This window comes from Haliotis rubra, unplaced genomic scaffold (genome assembly GCF_003918875.1).
Source record: "Haliotis rubra isolate DU_JTF1 unplaced genomic scaffold, ASM391887v1 Scf831, whole genome shotgun sequence".
NCBI classification, from domain to species: domain Eukaryota; kingdom Metazoa; phylum Mollusca; class Gastropoda; order Lepetellida; family Haliotidae; genus Haliotis; species Haliotis rubra.
The window spans coordinates 325,936-344,143 of record NW_025767559.1 but is presented as its reverse complement, the minus strand read 5'-3'; the positions used below and the strand labels follow the sequence as shown (position 1 = coordinate 344,143).

At 40.3% G+C, this 18,208-nt stretch overlaps 2 protein-coding genes across 3 annotated transcripts in view; both read left to right on the top strand.

Moving 5' to 3' along the window:
* The window catches only part of LOC124262332, an 82,444-nt gene extending 68,500 nt beyond the window's left edge, over window positions 1-13,944 (top strand). Inside the window, exon 11 of the mRNA XM_046696824.1 lies at window positions 11,295-13,944. Coding sequence (XP_046552780.1) covers window positions 11,295-11,980 — 686 coding nt within the window. The 3' untranslated portion in view covers window positions 11,981-13,944. The remainder of the gene's footprint in view (window positions 1-11,294) is intronic.
* LOC124262333 (E3 ubiquitin-protein ligase TRIM33-like) lies at window positions 216-7,324 on the top strand. Of its 2 annotated transcripts, none has more exons than XM_046696826.1 (7): window positions 216-494; window positions 3,384-3,682; window positions 4,467-4,543; window positions 4,797-4,926; window positions 5,810-5,880; window positions 6,007-6,106; window positions 6,244-7,324. In XM_046696826.1, the coding sequence occupies exons 2-7, from the start codon at window positions 3,409-3,411 to the stop codon at window positions 7,083-7,085; spliced, it is 1,494 nt and encodes a 497-aa protein (XP_046552782.1). In that variant the 5' UTR covers window positions 216-494; window positions 3,384-3,408; the 3' UTR covers window positions 7,086-7,324. The 2 variants fall into 2 exon arrangements, with proteins under 2 accessions (XP_046552782.1, XP_046552783.1); XM_046696827.1 differs by having other exon boundaries at window positions 483-494; window positions 3,408-3,682.
* Window positions 13,945-18,208: the final 4,264 nt, after the last annotated feature.

Genomic DNA, 18,208 nt, shown 5'->3' with positions numbered 1-18,208 from the left:
AAGCAAAACATTAGACTATAGATCAAAAGCCATATCGGTTCTTAAGAACACATTGCCTGTCAAAGCCAGCGAGTCATGACAACTGCACAAAGAAAGCACTAGACATAATATCCAACTGCATGCCATGTTGATACGACTGACCTACCTTTGCTGTCGTATACAATTGTAACCTGAAAGTCCTGTCGTGCTGCACGTAGGCCATCGATTTCCCCTGAAATGGGGTGTTACGTTAGTAATCACGTGACGTGTACTTTGGCGCTTTCTTTGTATTGCGAGTTCTAGTCGCCTCCTTGATGTAACACATTTCATTCTGGCTGGGCACAGAGGACCAGAAGGGCTGATCGACAAACACCGTCTGTCATTATTCAGGCTGGGCACAGAGGACCAGAAGCGCAGACTGACAAACAACGTCTGTCATTATTCTGGAGAAAGTAGTCTACCCGAGGACGACTTTAACTTATGGGACCTGCAAGCACACAGAAGACATAGATCAGGTAGGACCCAGTTGAATTATTCCTTTTTTATTTATTTTCGTTAACTGGTCAAGCTACAGTCCTTGTGAACAGTGAGGTCAGGTCGTCATATGGCTTGGGCAATTCCCTCTGTGTATGGATCCGGTATGAACTAGATGTTGTAAATAGAGGGTAATTGTACGGAATCACTCACAGGCTGTACACATCCTCTTACCCCCCGGTTCCCTAAACAGAGAAATATGTAAACAAGCTCATGTGTTTATACTGCGCTAAACTAGATTTACTGTTAAGCAACACTACCTTATATATGCCCACATTGCGTAATATGTCCCTGAACTCTCTCGCTATGGTTGCTACATCTGTCTTCTGCCATTATTTATTGATATTATTATAGGAATTGAATCAAAGTGTATGTTTGGGTGCCGTTTCTGTTTCTGACATTACATACCTGCCTGTAAATTTTGTAAAATCAAATTGTGGTTTGAAAGAATTGAATCAAAAAGTGTGTCTGGGTAGCGTTTCTGTTTCTGACATTACATACCTGACTGTAAAATTTGTATAAACAAATTGTGGTTTGAAAAAATTGAATCAAAGTGTATGTCTGGGTGCCGTTTCTGTTTCTGACATTATATACATGTACCTACAATTAAAGACCATCTCTTTGTTCGCCTCCACATTCAATTGACACATGCATAAATCTTTGTGATTGCAGTAGCAGTGAGAACACCGTGAACTTAATTTGACTTCACACAGTATTAAAAGCTGCACGGATCATGTATGTCGTCAGACAGCATTCTTAACACCGCTTATCATGCGGACTGGACTGACCACAAATTCTCGCTTTTTCTCCATATCGATATATTCGAATTTCACATAACTGAACACTGACTTATTTTCAACAGTATCTGGCTCAATAGGCGTTCATACTTTGAACAGACGGGTTAGATATGCTGCGTGCCCCTTGTCCTTGATGTTCCAGGTTCGAGTCATTGTTCAACATGGCAGTGGACATATTGGGTTGTGTGGTGTTTTTTTCTTGTGTCATATCAAGGTTATTCCCAGAGTAGGGATTTATGTGAAGCAGATGTGTTCTAGTTCACAGGAACCTTAAACAATTGCGCCGAAACAAATATATTGCATTCTGAGGGAAACTACCAGATACCTGAATAATGTAGTTATTACGTCTTAATATACAGTACAATACATTAAATCATTACTTCGTAAGAACCAAAACTTCCCTGTAAGGACTCTTGAAAATAGGAATTTCTTGGTCACCTGGACGTCTAGTTTTGTAGACCTATTTAATAGCTAGGAACACAGATTAATGTTCGAATCCTTGAATGTATTCAAGACAGTAGCTAGCCATGATGGATATTAGGTTCACTAATTGTGTTCGAGTGTTTATAAGGAGCTGTAACGACTTAAGGTGCAGCTACATAAAATATTTCTAATTACTTCCAGCTGATGTGGTTTTCTTTCCGCAAGCATGCCCGCACGCACGCACGCACACACACGCACACTAGCCTGCATGGTCACCTGCAAGTCACCACCTGAGCATCTTTGGGATCATTTGGATTCAAAATTTCGTGCAAGACCTGTGATGCCGAGAAACAGACAGCAGCTTTTCCTGGCTCTTCACGATGTAACGAAGAATATCTCTGCTCGTTATCAAGAGTTTGACATTCTCAGCACGATGTAGACCTGGGTCCTGTGTTGATGCCCGTGGCGGACATTCGAGATACTGATAATTATATATTCTCATGATTTATATTGACGACACATCTGTTTCGCATATATAAATGATATTGTGTGGTTCCTCAAAGTTACAGTTAAAAGCTTCCTTGGTATCGCTTCTTTTGCCCTTTAGTTTACATTGGAACTACATATGCACACAACTATTTCGGTGAAAACATAGTATTTAAGGAACTGAATTAAGGAGATATACATGTGCTTCGTTTCTAGATGTCAGTGGTTTCGGCATAGACACATGCGCCACGGCACCGAAACATGACAGATGGATATGGGTGATTCTCATATCCCGGAATGCAGTGTTCACCACTGTTACTACTGCTCAGACCATTCTTGGACTCGGCGACAAAGTCAGGGAAAGCTTCAACGTCATTATGGGATGCAACCACGTCGTCCCGCCATACGACCTATCGTGATACGACGACATCGAGAAAACAGCCAAAGGCTTGTCGAAATCATCTCCGTGTACCTTATTTGTGATGGAGGACTGTTGGCTTTGCAGACAAGTCCACATTTAACTGTTCCCGTAGTGACTGACGTCAACGTGTCTACCGGCGTCGTGGGGAGTATTTGCGCAAGACAATGCCAAGGAGAGGAATCGCTGTTAGTGGTGGTTCAGTAACTTTTGGATGAGATAAATGCACGTCAGAGAATACGTTTAGTTGTCAGGACAATTTGACTGATGTGGGCTACAGACATCAGATTCTCGAACCAGAGGCAATTTAACCCGGGATTGACATCCAAACATGACAATGCCTGTCCTCACACGGATAGGGTTGTTGTGGCTTTTCTTCAACGGCACAATGTTCAAGTACTGCCTTGGCCCGCAAATGCATTGGATCTCTCTCCTATAAAGAATGTTGGCAATGAAATGAAGTGGCATCTGTGGCGTACCAATTCCATATCCACCAGATAACTTTAAACATGCTGTTCTGCCATCTTTTTATGATCTCTATATCCACCCATTACAGTTTAGGTGAAAACTGTTGTTATGTTTTCAAATTTGGAGATATTTTAACAATGTACAGTTTCTTTTTGTGGCTGATATGTTTGCATTCTACCACCACGAAACTCATTATAAATCCCTATATTTCATAAATATTAAATATAGAAGACAGTAAGCATACCTCTTATTGATAACGTGTGATTTTGCTGTTACAGATATTTATACCACTTGCTATACAGAATGGACCTTTCCCACGTTGCTGTCCTTCAGAAGAACCACACATTTCTGAAGGAGAACCTTCAGGTCGACCCTGTGCTGGATGCCTTGTATGAGAAATGTATCTTCACACAGACAGACTATGATAGATGTAGACAAGCTGGGACAGAGAAATGTGAGATGGTGTTGGAGACGCTTAAAAAGAAGGGAGTAGAAGGTTACAAGACGCTCTGTGCTGTCCTCGACACTACTCAGCCTTTCATCAAGGAAAGACTTGATAAGACCTCTAATGAAGAAGGTAGGCAAACCTTCCAAGGGTTTCTTGATGAATATACAAATATTGCAAATAATCTAAGCATCACAGACATGGATTTGCTAAGTGAACCTAATAAAGTAAGAATGTTATAACTGTATATATATAGCATAAATACATAAATACTGGCAGTAGCTGGTTATTATAGCGACGCTTCACTTTATGTACCAAGAGATTACAAATGTCACAAAGGCGACAGCAGTCAACTCTAACAGAAAGACAGTTTCATGCCAGTCAGTTTTTCTGCCCTGGGCCACATTTGTACCCGCCCATCATCCTCAATGGCTGCATCAAGCTGTATTTCATAATCGCTGGCTGAAGCTACCAGAAGAGGTCATAATGTCAGCATCATGTGCAGCCACTACTCACATGGATGACTGACTGAAATGTTTTCGTACCGACAGAATCAGACACGGTCTGTTTTACTTCGTCGAGCGCTTGTTCCTGTCTTGACTTTGTGTTGGCCATGGACGTGTTGAACATTATTGCCTCCAGACGTAGGAAATCCATCACTGCACGTCTTTTTGTCAGCCGAGTGTTCTCATTTAAAAATGTGGCACTATAATTTTCTCCAAGATGTCCCTTAGATATCTGTGGCGATCAAGAATGCCTTTCACAGTGAGATATTTAAGTTTTCAGGAATATATTAAACGAACACTATAACAGACACGCAACCAAATGAAAACTGACCAGAATATTCCCCTGTGCGCTTCATATGATAAATCCTGTGACACCGTTTTCTTAAAAAAAGAATTTTTTATATTTTTAGGTAACCCAGATCTCGTCTATGTTAACAAGGACAAACTGGAAGCTCAGTACAAAAAGGAGATAGCTGACATGAAATCTGTAAGTTGTGATTATGCGTTGCAATCTTGTATTCCTATTTAGTTTAAATGACGTTTGTCTTGTGAATAGTCGAAAATTGATAGGATTATTACTGCAATCGCGTTTAGTGTTTCCCAACGGTAGTAAACCTAAAACGTACTCTTTCAGCAACTTTGAAGGTTATATAAGACGTGTAATCTGATAAAATGGCAGGTGATTTGTTTACAAGAAGTCGTTATCTACTTGTTTACCGGGCGTTCACGTTTATTTCCAGGCAATAGAAGGACTTGAGAAACACATTGAACAAAACAACATTGATCATGCTGAACTGGAGGAAAGAATGAAGAAAGAAATTGATGAACACATGTCAGAGACAGAAGGGAAGAACGAGGAAATTGAAACTCGTAAGCTGATACTTATTTTCTACAGTATATATTGCCAGCAAACAAATGTGAGAACTAATGACCTGGATGTACATGTAGTTGACATGTATATTTACCTCATCAAAGTATTGCATCTGAAGGCAACATTAGTTCTAAGCGTGTGCACACAGAAGCCAAAATGTGTGCGCCCATGGAGTAACTCACAATCGCAAAATGCAACCAGGCACCTCAGAGATATGACCAGACAAAATCACGAATTGTGGGAATGATAGAGGTGCAGAGTGTAGATCGACGGGGCCAGGCAACACCAGGGACGGCCTGTGCGCGAATTACGTGAAATGTTTACCGACAAATTACGATTTTGCCTGGGTTTCACCGCTGGCAATAAAACGTTAGCGACGTAGCGAGAATGTCACCACATCAACTATTCTTAACCATGATCTTTATTGGATCGTTAGAATCATGGAGTGGGATGATAACCCACATAAATGTCAAACTCACTTGGCTTTTGTGAATATAAATTTTCTGGCCAGGAATATGCTGACAGAAGAATACATCGATGACGATGTCAAACCTAATCGTTCGTATGTCGATACCGATTATCTCTGATGAAATTGGATACTAATTTGCGACTGGCCGACTCTCATGATGTCACCTTTACTATGATGTCATCATTTACATTATTTCGTCAATGTAATATAGTAAATAATGTTAACATAAATTGTATTTGCCATTTCGATAATATAGTTTATATTGTCAGCGTCGATGGTGATGCCTGTAATATTGCTGTTTGTCATATTTGGGGAAAGATATGATGACCATATTTACAATAAAACATGACAAACAAATACTGGAATGTGACAAACTGATATCTTGTTCAATCCTCGCATCTTTGTCGTTTCAGTGAAGACAGCGTTGTCAAAGTCAAATGATGAGTTGCAGCAGTCTCAAGCAAAATGTGAGAACGTGGAGAAGGTGGGTAGATGATAATGTTATGTGCTGTAAGTCTTAATCTGGTGAACGTCTGAAATAAAGACGAACAATAATGCACAGCATAATAATAAAACGACAAACGAGGTGCAGCGATATCTGTCGTTTCAGACACTGCGGGAAGAACAGGAGGCATACGATGCTGTAGTGGGTGTTCCAAGGTCACAGTCTCCAGACAGGGTGGATAATACAGAGCAAGTCCAACATGGAGGTACATTAGACAGATGAACAATCCGTCATGTATATGTAACACTAATTACAACAAAAGAGCGTATGGATATGTGTGAATATATTTCTTTTAATTAGGTTTAGTTCAACTCAACTTTCGTGTCATGTGTATGTTGTTAGGTTCCACTGAGACAGTGTGCCAGTTATCAACTGAGTCCTGTTGTGATGAGAGTCAGCTTCGTCTTCTTCCATGCCTTCATTCTGCCTGCAAGCCATGCCTTGATCACCAAGCTACACAGGCGGAAGAGACCTGCATACACTGTCCTTCCTGTGGCCGTGACTTCACCATGGAACAGACATCAATAGATCATGTCAGACGCAATGAAGCTGCCTATAAAGTCCACGCTGATGGTGAGATGAAATGCAACTACATCGAAGGGGATCATGATGCAAAGCCTGTGGTGTACTGTCACGAATGTGATGACAAGCTCTGCTCCGACTGTCATAAACTCCATGACAAACCGAAAAGGAATCGAAATCACAGAGTAACTGAGATCAACCAGTCAGAGAATATCCCTATGACGCAGTGGCTGAAGGAGCCTAATTGCAGAGACCACCCTGACAACAAACTGCAGCTGTATGACCACACCTGTAAGAAGGCAGTCTGTCGTGTATGTGAACTTGGGGCCCACAACAAGCACAAGAATGAAGACTTGAATCAGGCCTATGACGTAGCGAAGGGTCAGCTGGAGGAGCAGGTGAAGAAGCAGCAACATAAACTGAAAGATGTCACTAGCAGGATGAAAACTGTCACAAGTCACCAAACTGAACTGGGAACTACTCAGAGAAGACTGGAACAAGCTGCTACTAAAGTTTGTAAAAGTGTTGCTGTAAAGGTTCCTTCATCGACAGAGACAACTCATGGAGGAAATTCAAATGAGTCTCCAAGTCCCAAACAGAAATGGTTCAAGAGAAACTTGACACTTTACATGACGTCCATACTTCAATGGTATCGGCGATAGACTACACCCAGAGAACACTTGAATCTACAAGACGAGAGGAGCTCATTACTCTCACAGATGTACTGCAGACGAAAAGTGATGAAAATCTGAAGAGGGAGCTTCCAGAAGATGACACACAAGACACGAATATCCTTCTTACCTTCAAGGTCAGAAAGCTCTCACGGAACTCATCGATACATTTGGTGGACTTGCCTCCAGTCTCAACGTGGATGACATACCAGATACACAACCTACTTTACAGGGTAACTAGACTTTTCGAAAAATTGTAACACACAAAACACTTTTCCTAATAACACTTTTCCTTTTTAAGAAGTCTCTTTTAAAAGTTCGGCTAAGAGTTCATTGTACACAGATAAAACATAAGTGACAATCGAAAACATTTACCATATTCCTCGTATGAGTTACATCTTTAATTGAATCGTGTAAGTTCCTTTTGTAATGATAATCTCTTCAAATCTATTCTATTTGTGGTGCCATTTAGCCTCTGCAACAATATGTGTGTATCGTGTGTACCACACAATGATGACATAGTTTGAAACCACATCCTGTTGCTTTCATCAAAAGGTATGATGTATTATATGACTTGACGAAATTCTAATCAACCTGTGTTTGTATTTTCCTCTTCAGATCTCCAAAAATGGAATATGCAATTGACCGTAAAAGAGGAAGACACCAGGAAGGTAATGTACTGCTTTTGTAAAAAGAATATATCTAAGACACTGATGAAAAAGGTTACTGAGAAAGTGTTTTACAGGCTCTTAACACTGAACACATTTATGACTTGTATTGTGAGATACATTCAATATACACAGCTACTGTGTAAGTCGAAGGTTATATTCTGATATTTATGATGTAAGCATCGTTGTTTCAGGTACATGAAGGGCGGTGGCATCAGCTTGGGGAGATCATTCATCACATCACAGGTACAAGATAATAAATGGATAAAGGTCGGGAAAAGCAGATCAAATGTCGAATGAACCACATCATCTTTCTACTTCCTTTTGAAATATCAGAGCAGTCGTTGATATAAAAATAAGAACTTATGAGACGTTATTGACTTTAAATTTTGAAATTTCAGTTCAAATATTTTTTTCAGCAGGAACCGTCCCCCCGAAATCTGGATCACAAAGACTCCGACTTGAACTGCTGGCGTCACAGGAAGTCGCATCTGAACAGCTGGCATCACAGGAAGTCGCACCTGAACCGCTGACATCACAGGACGTTTTTGAAGCTGCTAAGCATGTACGTTGAATGTCATACAAATGCCCCGAAATCAGAATATAAGCTCCATATTATAAATGAAGTGGGATTCAGTTCAAAGTCTTCTTTTCCATTTAGATTTATGCATATCACTAATACAATGTGACGATCTTTCATCGTTCATTTTCAGTTCATAATCGGAGCAATCATCCCTTCAGAGTCACCTGAGCGTGGCCTATACCTGAAAGGTTTGTACATGGGGATTTGTTGTTTAGTTGTTGGAATCTTCTCCAAGTAAAGGTTACAGCTACTAACATTTTCAGAAGTTTCGTAAGATGTCCCCATTTAATTCCATTGACAGATAACAGATGCTCTATAACTGTTATGTTTAATTGGAATTATTTCGACTTTGGAATTATCACGCATTATCACGTTGGTTATCACGCAGTTAAAAGCTTACTCTGACATGTAACAGTGTAGCAAGGACTCAGAATGACTTTTGTGTTATTCGGGATGCATGTAACAACTTAACATCTCTGGCGTCTCCCTTCTGGCTTGTGAGATAATGTGAAAAGAAACAGAGTTGAAAACATTGATTAAAACAGTAATTGTAGTTCACTGCACTGTAAAAGACAATAGGAGCTGTGCAGCTCACTTAATTTTGTGTTTCCTAATTTTGTGTTTTGACATGGGTTGCCAATGTCGACTACAGCACCGCCGCTGCTTGAGTAGATTTGCGACCCTTAGATGTGTCATATTCCTGTGATCCTACCCCAACAATGTTCAAAGCGACGATAATCAAAACTCTCTGATTCGCTAACACTTTAAACTGTGGAGTATATGTGATATCAGTCTACAGAAACAAAGCCATGTGTTACCATGACAACTATGTTTCAGGGTATTCAGGCACGATGCACATCATCAGCGGGAAAAGAGGTTCTAGATTCATTACCTGTAAGTAAATCTATTCTTTTATGCAGTTTTTTTTTTGTGGGTGGCGAATTCTAGGCGTGTCAGTATTGTTCATCTGACGGGACCACAGCATATAAAACATCAACAGTGGTCTTATTTGGAGTTACAATGTATTTGTAGTTCGTGTCATCAGCAACTGATAGGCTGACTTAACAATTATCACACCGCCAAGATGAAGATGGAACGCTGCTGCAAATGTACATGCTTAAGTTAAGGAACGTTCACTCCTATTTAGACTACTCCCAATTTGACTACCCGTCCAATACACAATCTGTTCCAGTCATATGGTTTTTAATTACTAGCTCACTCCCCTCCATCAGTTAGACTATTCCACCACAATAATAAATGTATAAAAACAATTACAACTGTACTAGATTCATGCAATATTTATTCAGCTAATTGCATAACAATGTATACTTCAACTACTAAAACATATGAATATGATCACAACAATAGGAGGTAATCATGTCTTCATGACAATAACATGTCCAGCTACGTTAGGTCAAGGTGGAAGAGTTCAAGGAATTCAAGGGAATTTTTGCCAAACAACCTGTAGCCTGTATCCCTATACTGTACCATTCATTCTCATTGATCAGTTTAAGCAGCTATGGTGTCGCTCTGCTCTTGACTCATCGAAGGGTTATTACTGTATAATGTATAAGCATTCACTATTTTCAGAACCTTATTTGTTACAATTACCTTATTACTATAGACGCAGGTTAAGTAAATTTAGAAGAGATCTGATTGCATGGAACGCATTACACTCCAGTGAGACCCAAGCCGTTGTATTTTTTTAATTATTATTTTTTTCTTTAATGCCGCACTCAGCAATATTCCAGCTATATGACCGCCGTCTGTAAACAATCAATTCTGGACCAGTGTTCAACAGCATGAAAATCAATTGAGGCAAATGAGATACAATGGCATGTGTCCACCAAGTCAGCGAGGCTGACCATCCAACCCGTAAGTCGCCTCTTACTGAAGATCAATTCTAACCCGGATCGACACGGATACCCAAGCCCTTTTACTATTCAGTTAGACATGTATGGTGGCGTGGATAATTGTTATGCTTTATGCATTCCGCATACATTCAGGTAGCACAAGTACTGTGTGTCTCCAATGTGATCCAAGCCGTTGTTCTATCCAGGTACATTAACACCTAGGCCGATCTGTGACATTAATGAAAAGGGTTACATGGAACAGGTTCACGATGGCCTGAAATTTCATTGTTCAATATATCTAAACATATACGAAGCACTGTCCCGTATGAAAAACGTTAGAGAATAAGTAAAAGTCGAGTCACTATATTTCGATCAACAAGATGATAGTATGTTTCAACATAGTGCAAATCATCATGAAACATCAGGTGGGATTATCGTGGATTATTGTTAGAATGTGTGTATTTCAAATTTCTTAAGAATAATAATAACGTAGCGGTTTAATACATAGTCATTTCGTTTACAAATATCTGACCCCCTCGAGACACGACACAACCTCCCCACATAGCGAGTGTCATGAAACTGTGTTCAGTGATTGAAGCGGACGTAGAAGTTACCGGTTCACGTTCTGTCTGTTGAACACTCAAATGTAAAAATATCGCCATACAGCAATACTACCTGTCTCACTCTTTACTATGTTGTATAACAAGAGGTTAGAATACCCATGATGACAGTTTTATTGTGATAGGATGCTGAAATATTTCCGTAATAAGCTGTCATGGTGTCATTTTCTGTGATTGCAGTCACAGCAAACAAAGTCAAATGTAACTTTGTAAAAAGTATGTCAGACAGAGTTTATGTGTTTACCAATGCATGTAGAAATGTATGACAAACAATTTAAATACCCATCTGGATAGTATCATGTCGTTATTATTACTATCTAGGGCACGAGTATCGTTGTATTTACAGACGGACGAAAATGGCAGCCGAACATTTAGTGCGCTGTTTTGGAATCACTGACACGGGACAAACAATACAATGATATATTGTAGGAAATACAGTTGCTAAACTCAATAAAATAACAATTGTATATTTCCAGGTCCTAAACTCCAACTGGACGCTGGTCGAGCCAACACAGACTACTGCCATGTTACTACAGACGGTGAGCTGGCCAACTCGCCGCCCGCCACACAACACACGGACAGTGGCAGACTACAGGAATTGAGGGGCACGTGTAGCTCCACCCCCATCCCCCTTCCTCCATCCCCCTCTAGTGTCACCCCTGTCCCCCACACAACACGATACTGGGAGACCAACACCAGGGTGGGTGTGGTGGGTTATGGGTGGGGGTGGTGGCCTGTCCTGGAGGTGGGTGTGGGGGAGGAGAGCCAGGTAGACAGTGAGGGGTATGTTTGTTACCAGCGCCGCTCCTTGTGTGTCAGTGTATGGAGCTGTGTCACACACCGGGGGAGTCTCTGTACCAGGGTGTATCTGGCGGGGGAGGAGGGGAAGTGTTACAGAAACACAATGTCTGACACACCCGGCACACAGGCCACCCTCCACTATGGCGTTGTGTTGGATGTCGGGAGGGGTAGAATAGGATTTATTGACGTAGACAGGTCGGTTGTTTTAGGGAAAGTTGATGTGAAGTTCAAGGAGGATCTTCTCCCTGTGTTTGCTGTAGATCCGTCAGATTACTTCACAGTAAACATGAAGGTGGTCAGTGGGGAGGAGATCCTCATGTCTGACATCAAGAAATCACTCATTAATGAAGTCCTGGCCTAAGAAATAAACTAAACATGACCCAGTGTAAACTTGTAAATATCACACATCAACTTTATCAGACAAATTCAATACAACAGAACTGAAAGAAGCGGACATAGAAGTTACCTGTTCATGTGTTGTATGTTGTGTACAACAATGTGACAAGGTTAGCTAAATATGTCGGTTTTCTACATGACAGTTTTCATTTGTGTACTAGCAGCATTTTACATCCACACAAGAGTATTGTTATGATTATTATTATGTAATAACTGATCAGTTTATGAAACATTTCATACATTTCTGGGACATATCACAACTAACAACTGAGTTGATGATTGAGTAAAAGTTGTTTCAAATCATGAATATCTTGACATATTTTGTTTCTACTCTGTGAAATAAATAATTTAAATACCCATATGTAGAGGCTAGAGATTGAAATATAATATTTGTAGCTGTAAAATAGACATGTTGATGTCAGTTCAGTTAGACAATGAAAGTGATTGAAGCGGACATATAATGTCCCAGTTTAAATGTGCCATGGTACTTGTGTCAGGAGAGAAATGTAGCTACTAAACTGTCTGTCTCGTTATTCTATCAGTCCTGTTGTGTTTGTAAATAATTTAAATTCCCCACAGAGGGTTTGCTATGTGTTTTTTTTCTTGGTCAATTTATCCCGATGTACATTTATTTGTGTGTATAAAATTGAAAGTTGAATTGTGTGTGAGTTACTGTCGTCAAACACTGGGTCTACCTCTGACAAAGGGGTGTGTAGAGATGGATGTGCCACTCTTAGAGTTCCACACCAATTTTAATACCAGGCTTTATTTTTGGTCAGTATGACATGGGTTGACCTTATACAACACCTACCGTCTATCCCCGTTGTGTTGGACTCAGATCTGCCTACTCCTCCATTAAATTACAAGACTTAATCAGGGGATAAATTATCACCAGAATCCCGCTTTTGAGAACTGTTTGTATTCAACATAGACTTGTTGACTTACCTGATAAATGTATGTTTTGACTTTCTATGTTTCTTATTGTATGTACATGATGACATGTCTGATGTTCATTGTGTAAGATATGTTAGGTATTGGCTTATGTTATTTTATATACATTGGAATAAATACTGGCATCAATGCTGACCGATTTTGCTGTTTACCGTGTACAGAAAACTGCCCACCTGAACAATTCTGTTGTATACTTGCTTTATCGATTAGGTTTTGGTGTTGTCTGAATTATGTAAACTAGGTGATTCAAATATATTTTATTCAAGTCCGCCGAGAAAGTAGAAATACTGTTCTCTCTAGGATAGTAGTGATCTTTAGATTCTTTTTTAGTGTGATTTTACAAATATCAAAACATCTAGGCGGACCTAAGAGAAATATATTCTACGTTTCGCTTTATCGATTTAGTTGTGCTATTGTCATTCTTTTGCTATTGCCAGTCTGTAGGTGACCCGAAAGTGAAACTGTTGAGAGGTTCAATAACAGTTCTTTCTGGGACTACGTAGGATCTATATATTTCATTTGATTGTCATGTATATATCTAAACAAAATCTAAATTTACCTGTGAAAATATATGCTCTATTTAACATAGAGTTTCAATGTAGACGGTTGTTAAGGAAGTTTTGGGGTGGTAGTAATAATCGAGATGTAGTTAGTTCGAAGCAGTTTTACCACTCACATTCATGAATGAGTTTTCTATAATCACAATGATGCTATTGAGGATGAAGTCCATGTCGTGTATCACGAAATGAGGATTAATTAATGACACTTTAAACATGGTCATTAATAGTCACTTAAGACGTTTCCGCATATCTCCAGATGTTAATAAAATGGCAAATTGTAAACTGTTCTGTAACGGGTATTTTCTTACTGTATGTTACTGTAACTGCCACTTCCATTCCCTATGCAAGCTGGACACAAACAAACTTTGTACCATGGGTCTTGAGGCCTTTATACAAAATAAAACACCGTCTGTCTGTCTGTGTCTCTGTCTGTCATTATTGTATCATGTCAAAATATTCCAGTCAGAATAATATTATGCAGTTCGATGCATAATTATACGTATGACAAACTCATAATGTCCGTTCTTATTCCCCGCAACGCGTTTCCGGGGATATTTGAATGGACTCCGTCCGTCCGTCCTCCCGTCCGTCCGTGCACATTTGTCTTTCCCGGAGGTGAAGCTTAAAACCGTTCAATATTTCTTCCCCAAACTTGGCACATCGATAGGTCTGGTGGTGTACTGGTGCCTTTTGGTAGTTTTGGATTTCTGATTAAAATATATTTTGCGTTTCCATGGCAACCAGATTGATTTCGACAGAAATTGGTGGTAGTGCTCTTTTCCGGTGCAGAACTTAAAAAAAACTTTCTGCACTCTCCTTCCTATTTGCACTTTAGTCACTGACTTGGTCGACACATATCATTTGTCGCAGATAGATGCTCATGCTGTTGATCACTGGATTGTCTGGTCTAGATTCGATTATTTACAGACCGCTGCCATATTCCTGGAATATTGCTGAGTGGGGAATAAAACTCACTCACTCACTGAAATACAAAACAAAACATTTGACATAGTCATAACCAGTGGACATATACATAAAGAGTATTTTGCCATTGCGGGGAATATTGATGACTTTGTCTTCTTCTTATACCATATTTAGATAATAACATACTATATTCATTATTATATCTTTTATCAATTGTATTTCATTCCATTCAATTAAACTTCTTCACCGAGGAACAGATACATCACATAGTGGGTCAGTCTACAGTATACACTTAAATACAAAACGTATTGGGCCAGTCTACAGTACACACTTACATACATAACGTAGTGGGTCAGTTTACAGTATACACTAATATACATGACGTAGTGGGTCAGTCTACAGAACACACTTACATGACGTAGTGGGTCAGTCTACAGTACACACTTACATGCATGACGTAGTGGGTAAATCTACAGTAAACACTTACATACATGACGTAGTGGGTCAGTCTACAGTAAACACTTACATGCATGACATGCATTCCCCAGTGCGGGCAATATTGATGACGTTGTCAGTCTACAGTACACATTTTGATCATACATGACGTAGTGGGTCAGTCTACAGTATTACATCTACATCAGTGTATTTCAGTACATTCAGTAATCAAATTTCTTCACGGAGGAACACATACATCACATAGTGGGTCAGTCTACAGTACACACTAACATACATGACGTAGTGGGTCAGTCTACAGTACACACTTACATACATGACGTAGTGGGTCAGTCTACAGTACACACTTACATGTATGACGTAGTGGGTCAGTCTACAGTACACACTTACATACATGACGCAGAGGATCAGTCTACAGTGCACATTAATATACATAAAGTAGTGGGTCAGTCTACAGTACACACATGACGTAGTGGGTCCGTCTACAGTACACACTTACATACATGACGTAGTGGGTCAGTCTACAGTACACACTTACATACATGACGTACTGGGTCAGTCTACAGTACACACTTACATACATGACGTAGTGGGTCAGTCTACAGTACACACTTACATACATGACGCAGTGGGTCAGTCTACAGGATACACTAACATACATGACAAAGTGGGTCAGTCTACAGTGCATATTTACATACGTGTCGTACTGGGTCAGTCTACAGTACACACTTACATACATGACATAGTGGGTCAGTCTACAGTACATACTTACATACATGACGTAGTGGGTCAGTCTACAGTACACACTTACATACATGACGTAGTGGGTCAGTCTACAGTACACACTTACATACATGACATAGTGGGTCAGTCTACAGTACACACTTACATACATGACGTAGTGGGTCAGTCTACAGTACACACTTACATACATGACGTAGTGGGTCAGTCTACAGTACACACTTACATACATGACGCAGAGGGTCAGTCTACAGGATACACTAACATACATGACAAAGTGGATCAGTCTACAGTGCATATTTACATACGTGTCGTACTGGGTCAGTCTACAGTACACACTTACATACATGACGTAGTGGGTCAGTCTACAGTATACACTTACATACATGACGAGTGGGTCAGTCTACAGTAAACACTTACATACATGACGTAGTGGGTCAGTCTAAAGTACACTTAACATACATGACGAGTGGGTCAGTCTACAGTACACACTAACATACATGACGTAGTGGGTCAGTCTACAGTACACACTTACATACATGACGTAGTGGGTCAGTCTACAGTACACACTTACATACATGACGTAGTGGGTCAGTCTACAGTACACACTTACATACATGACGTAGTGGGTCAGTCTACAGTACACACTTACATACATGACGTAGTGGGTCAGTCTACAGTACACACTTACATACATGACGTAGTGGGTCAGTCTACAGTACACACTTACATACATGACGTAGTGGGTCAGTCTACAGCACACACTAACATACATGAGGTAGTGGGTCAGTCTACAGTACACACTTACATACATGACGTAGTGGGTCAGTCTACAGTACACACACTTACATACATGACGTAGTGGGTCAGTCTACAGTACACACTTACATACATGACGTAGTGGGTCATTCTACAGTACACACTTACATACATGACGTAGTGGGTCAGTCTACAGTACACACTTACATACATGACGCAGTGGGTCAGTCTACAGTACACACTTACATACATGACGTAGTGGGTCAGTCTACAGTACACACTTACATACATGACGTAGTGGGTCAGTCTACAGTACACACTTACATACATGACGTAGTGGGTCAGTCTACAGTACACACTTACATACATGACGTAGTGGGTCAGTCTACAGTACACACTTACATACATGACGTTGTGGGTCAGTCTACAGTACACACTTACATACATGACGTAGTGGGTCAGTCTACAGTACACACTTACATACATGACGTAGTGGGTCAGTCTACAGTACACACTTACATACATGACGTAGTGGGTCAGTCTACAGTACACACATACATACATGACGAAGTGGTCAGTCTACAGTACACACTTACATACATGACGTAGTGGGTCAGTCTACAGTACACACTTACATACATGACGTAGTGGGTCAGTCTACAGTACACACTTACATACATGACGTAGTGGGTCAGTCTACAGTACACACTTACATACATGACGTAGTGGGTCAGTCTACAGTACACACTTACATACATGACGTAATGGGTCAGTCTACAGTACACACTTACATACATGACGTAGTGGGTCAGTCTACAGTACACACTTACATACATGACGTAGTGGGTCAGTCTACAGTACACACTTACATACATGACGTAGTGGGTCAGTCTACAGTACACACTTACATACATGACGTAGTGGGTCAGTCTACAGTACACACTTACATACATGACGAGTGGGTCAGTCTACAGTACACACTTTTACATACATGACGTAGTGGGTCAGTCTACAGTACACACTTACATACATGACGTAGTGGGTCAGTCTACAGTACACACTTACATACATGACGTAGTGGGTCAGTCTACAGTACACACTAACATACATGACGTAGTGGGTCAGTCTACAGTATACACTTACATACATGACGTAGTGGGTCAGTCTACAGTACACACTTACATACATGACGTAGTGGGTCAGTCTACAGTACACACTTACATACATGACATAGTGGGTCAGTCTACAGTATACACTTACATACATGACATAGTGGGTCAGTCTACAGTACACACTTACATACATGACGTAGTGGGTCAGTCTACAGTACACACTAACATACATGACATAGTGGGTCAGTCTACAGTACACACTTACATACATGACGTAGTGGGTCAGTCTACAGTACACACTTACATACATGACGTAGTGGGTCAGTCTACAGTACACACTTACATACATGACGTAGTGGGTCAGTCTACAGTACACACTAACATACATGACGTAGTGGGTCAGTCTACAGTACACACTTACATACATGACATAGTGGGTCAGTCTACAGTATACACTAACATACATGACGTAGTGGGTCAGTCTACAGTACACACTTACATACATGACGTAGTGGGTCAGTCTACAGTATACACTAACATACATGACGTAGTGGGTCAGTCTACAGTATACACTTAACATACATGACGTAGTGGGTCAGTCTACAGTACACACTTACATACATGACGTAGTGGGTCAGTCTACAGTACACACTTACATACATGACGTAGAGGGTCAGTCTACAGTATACACTT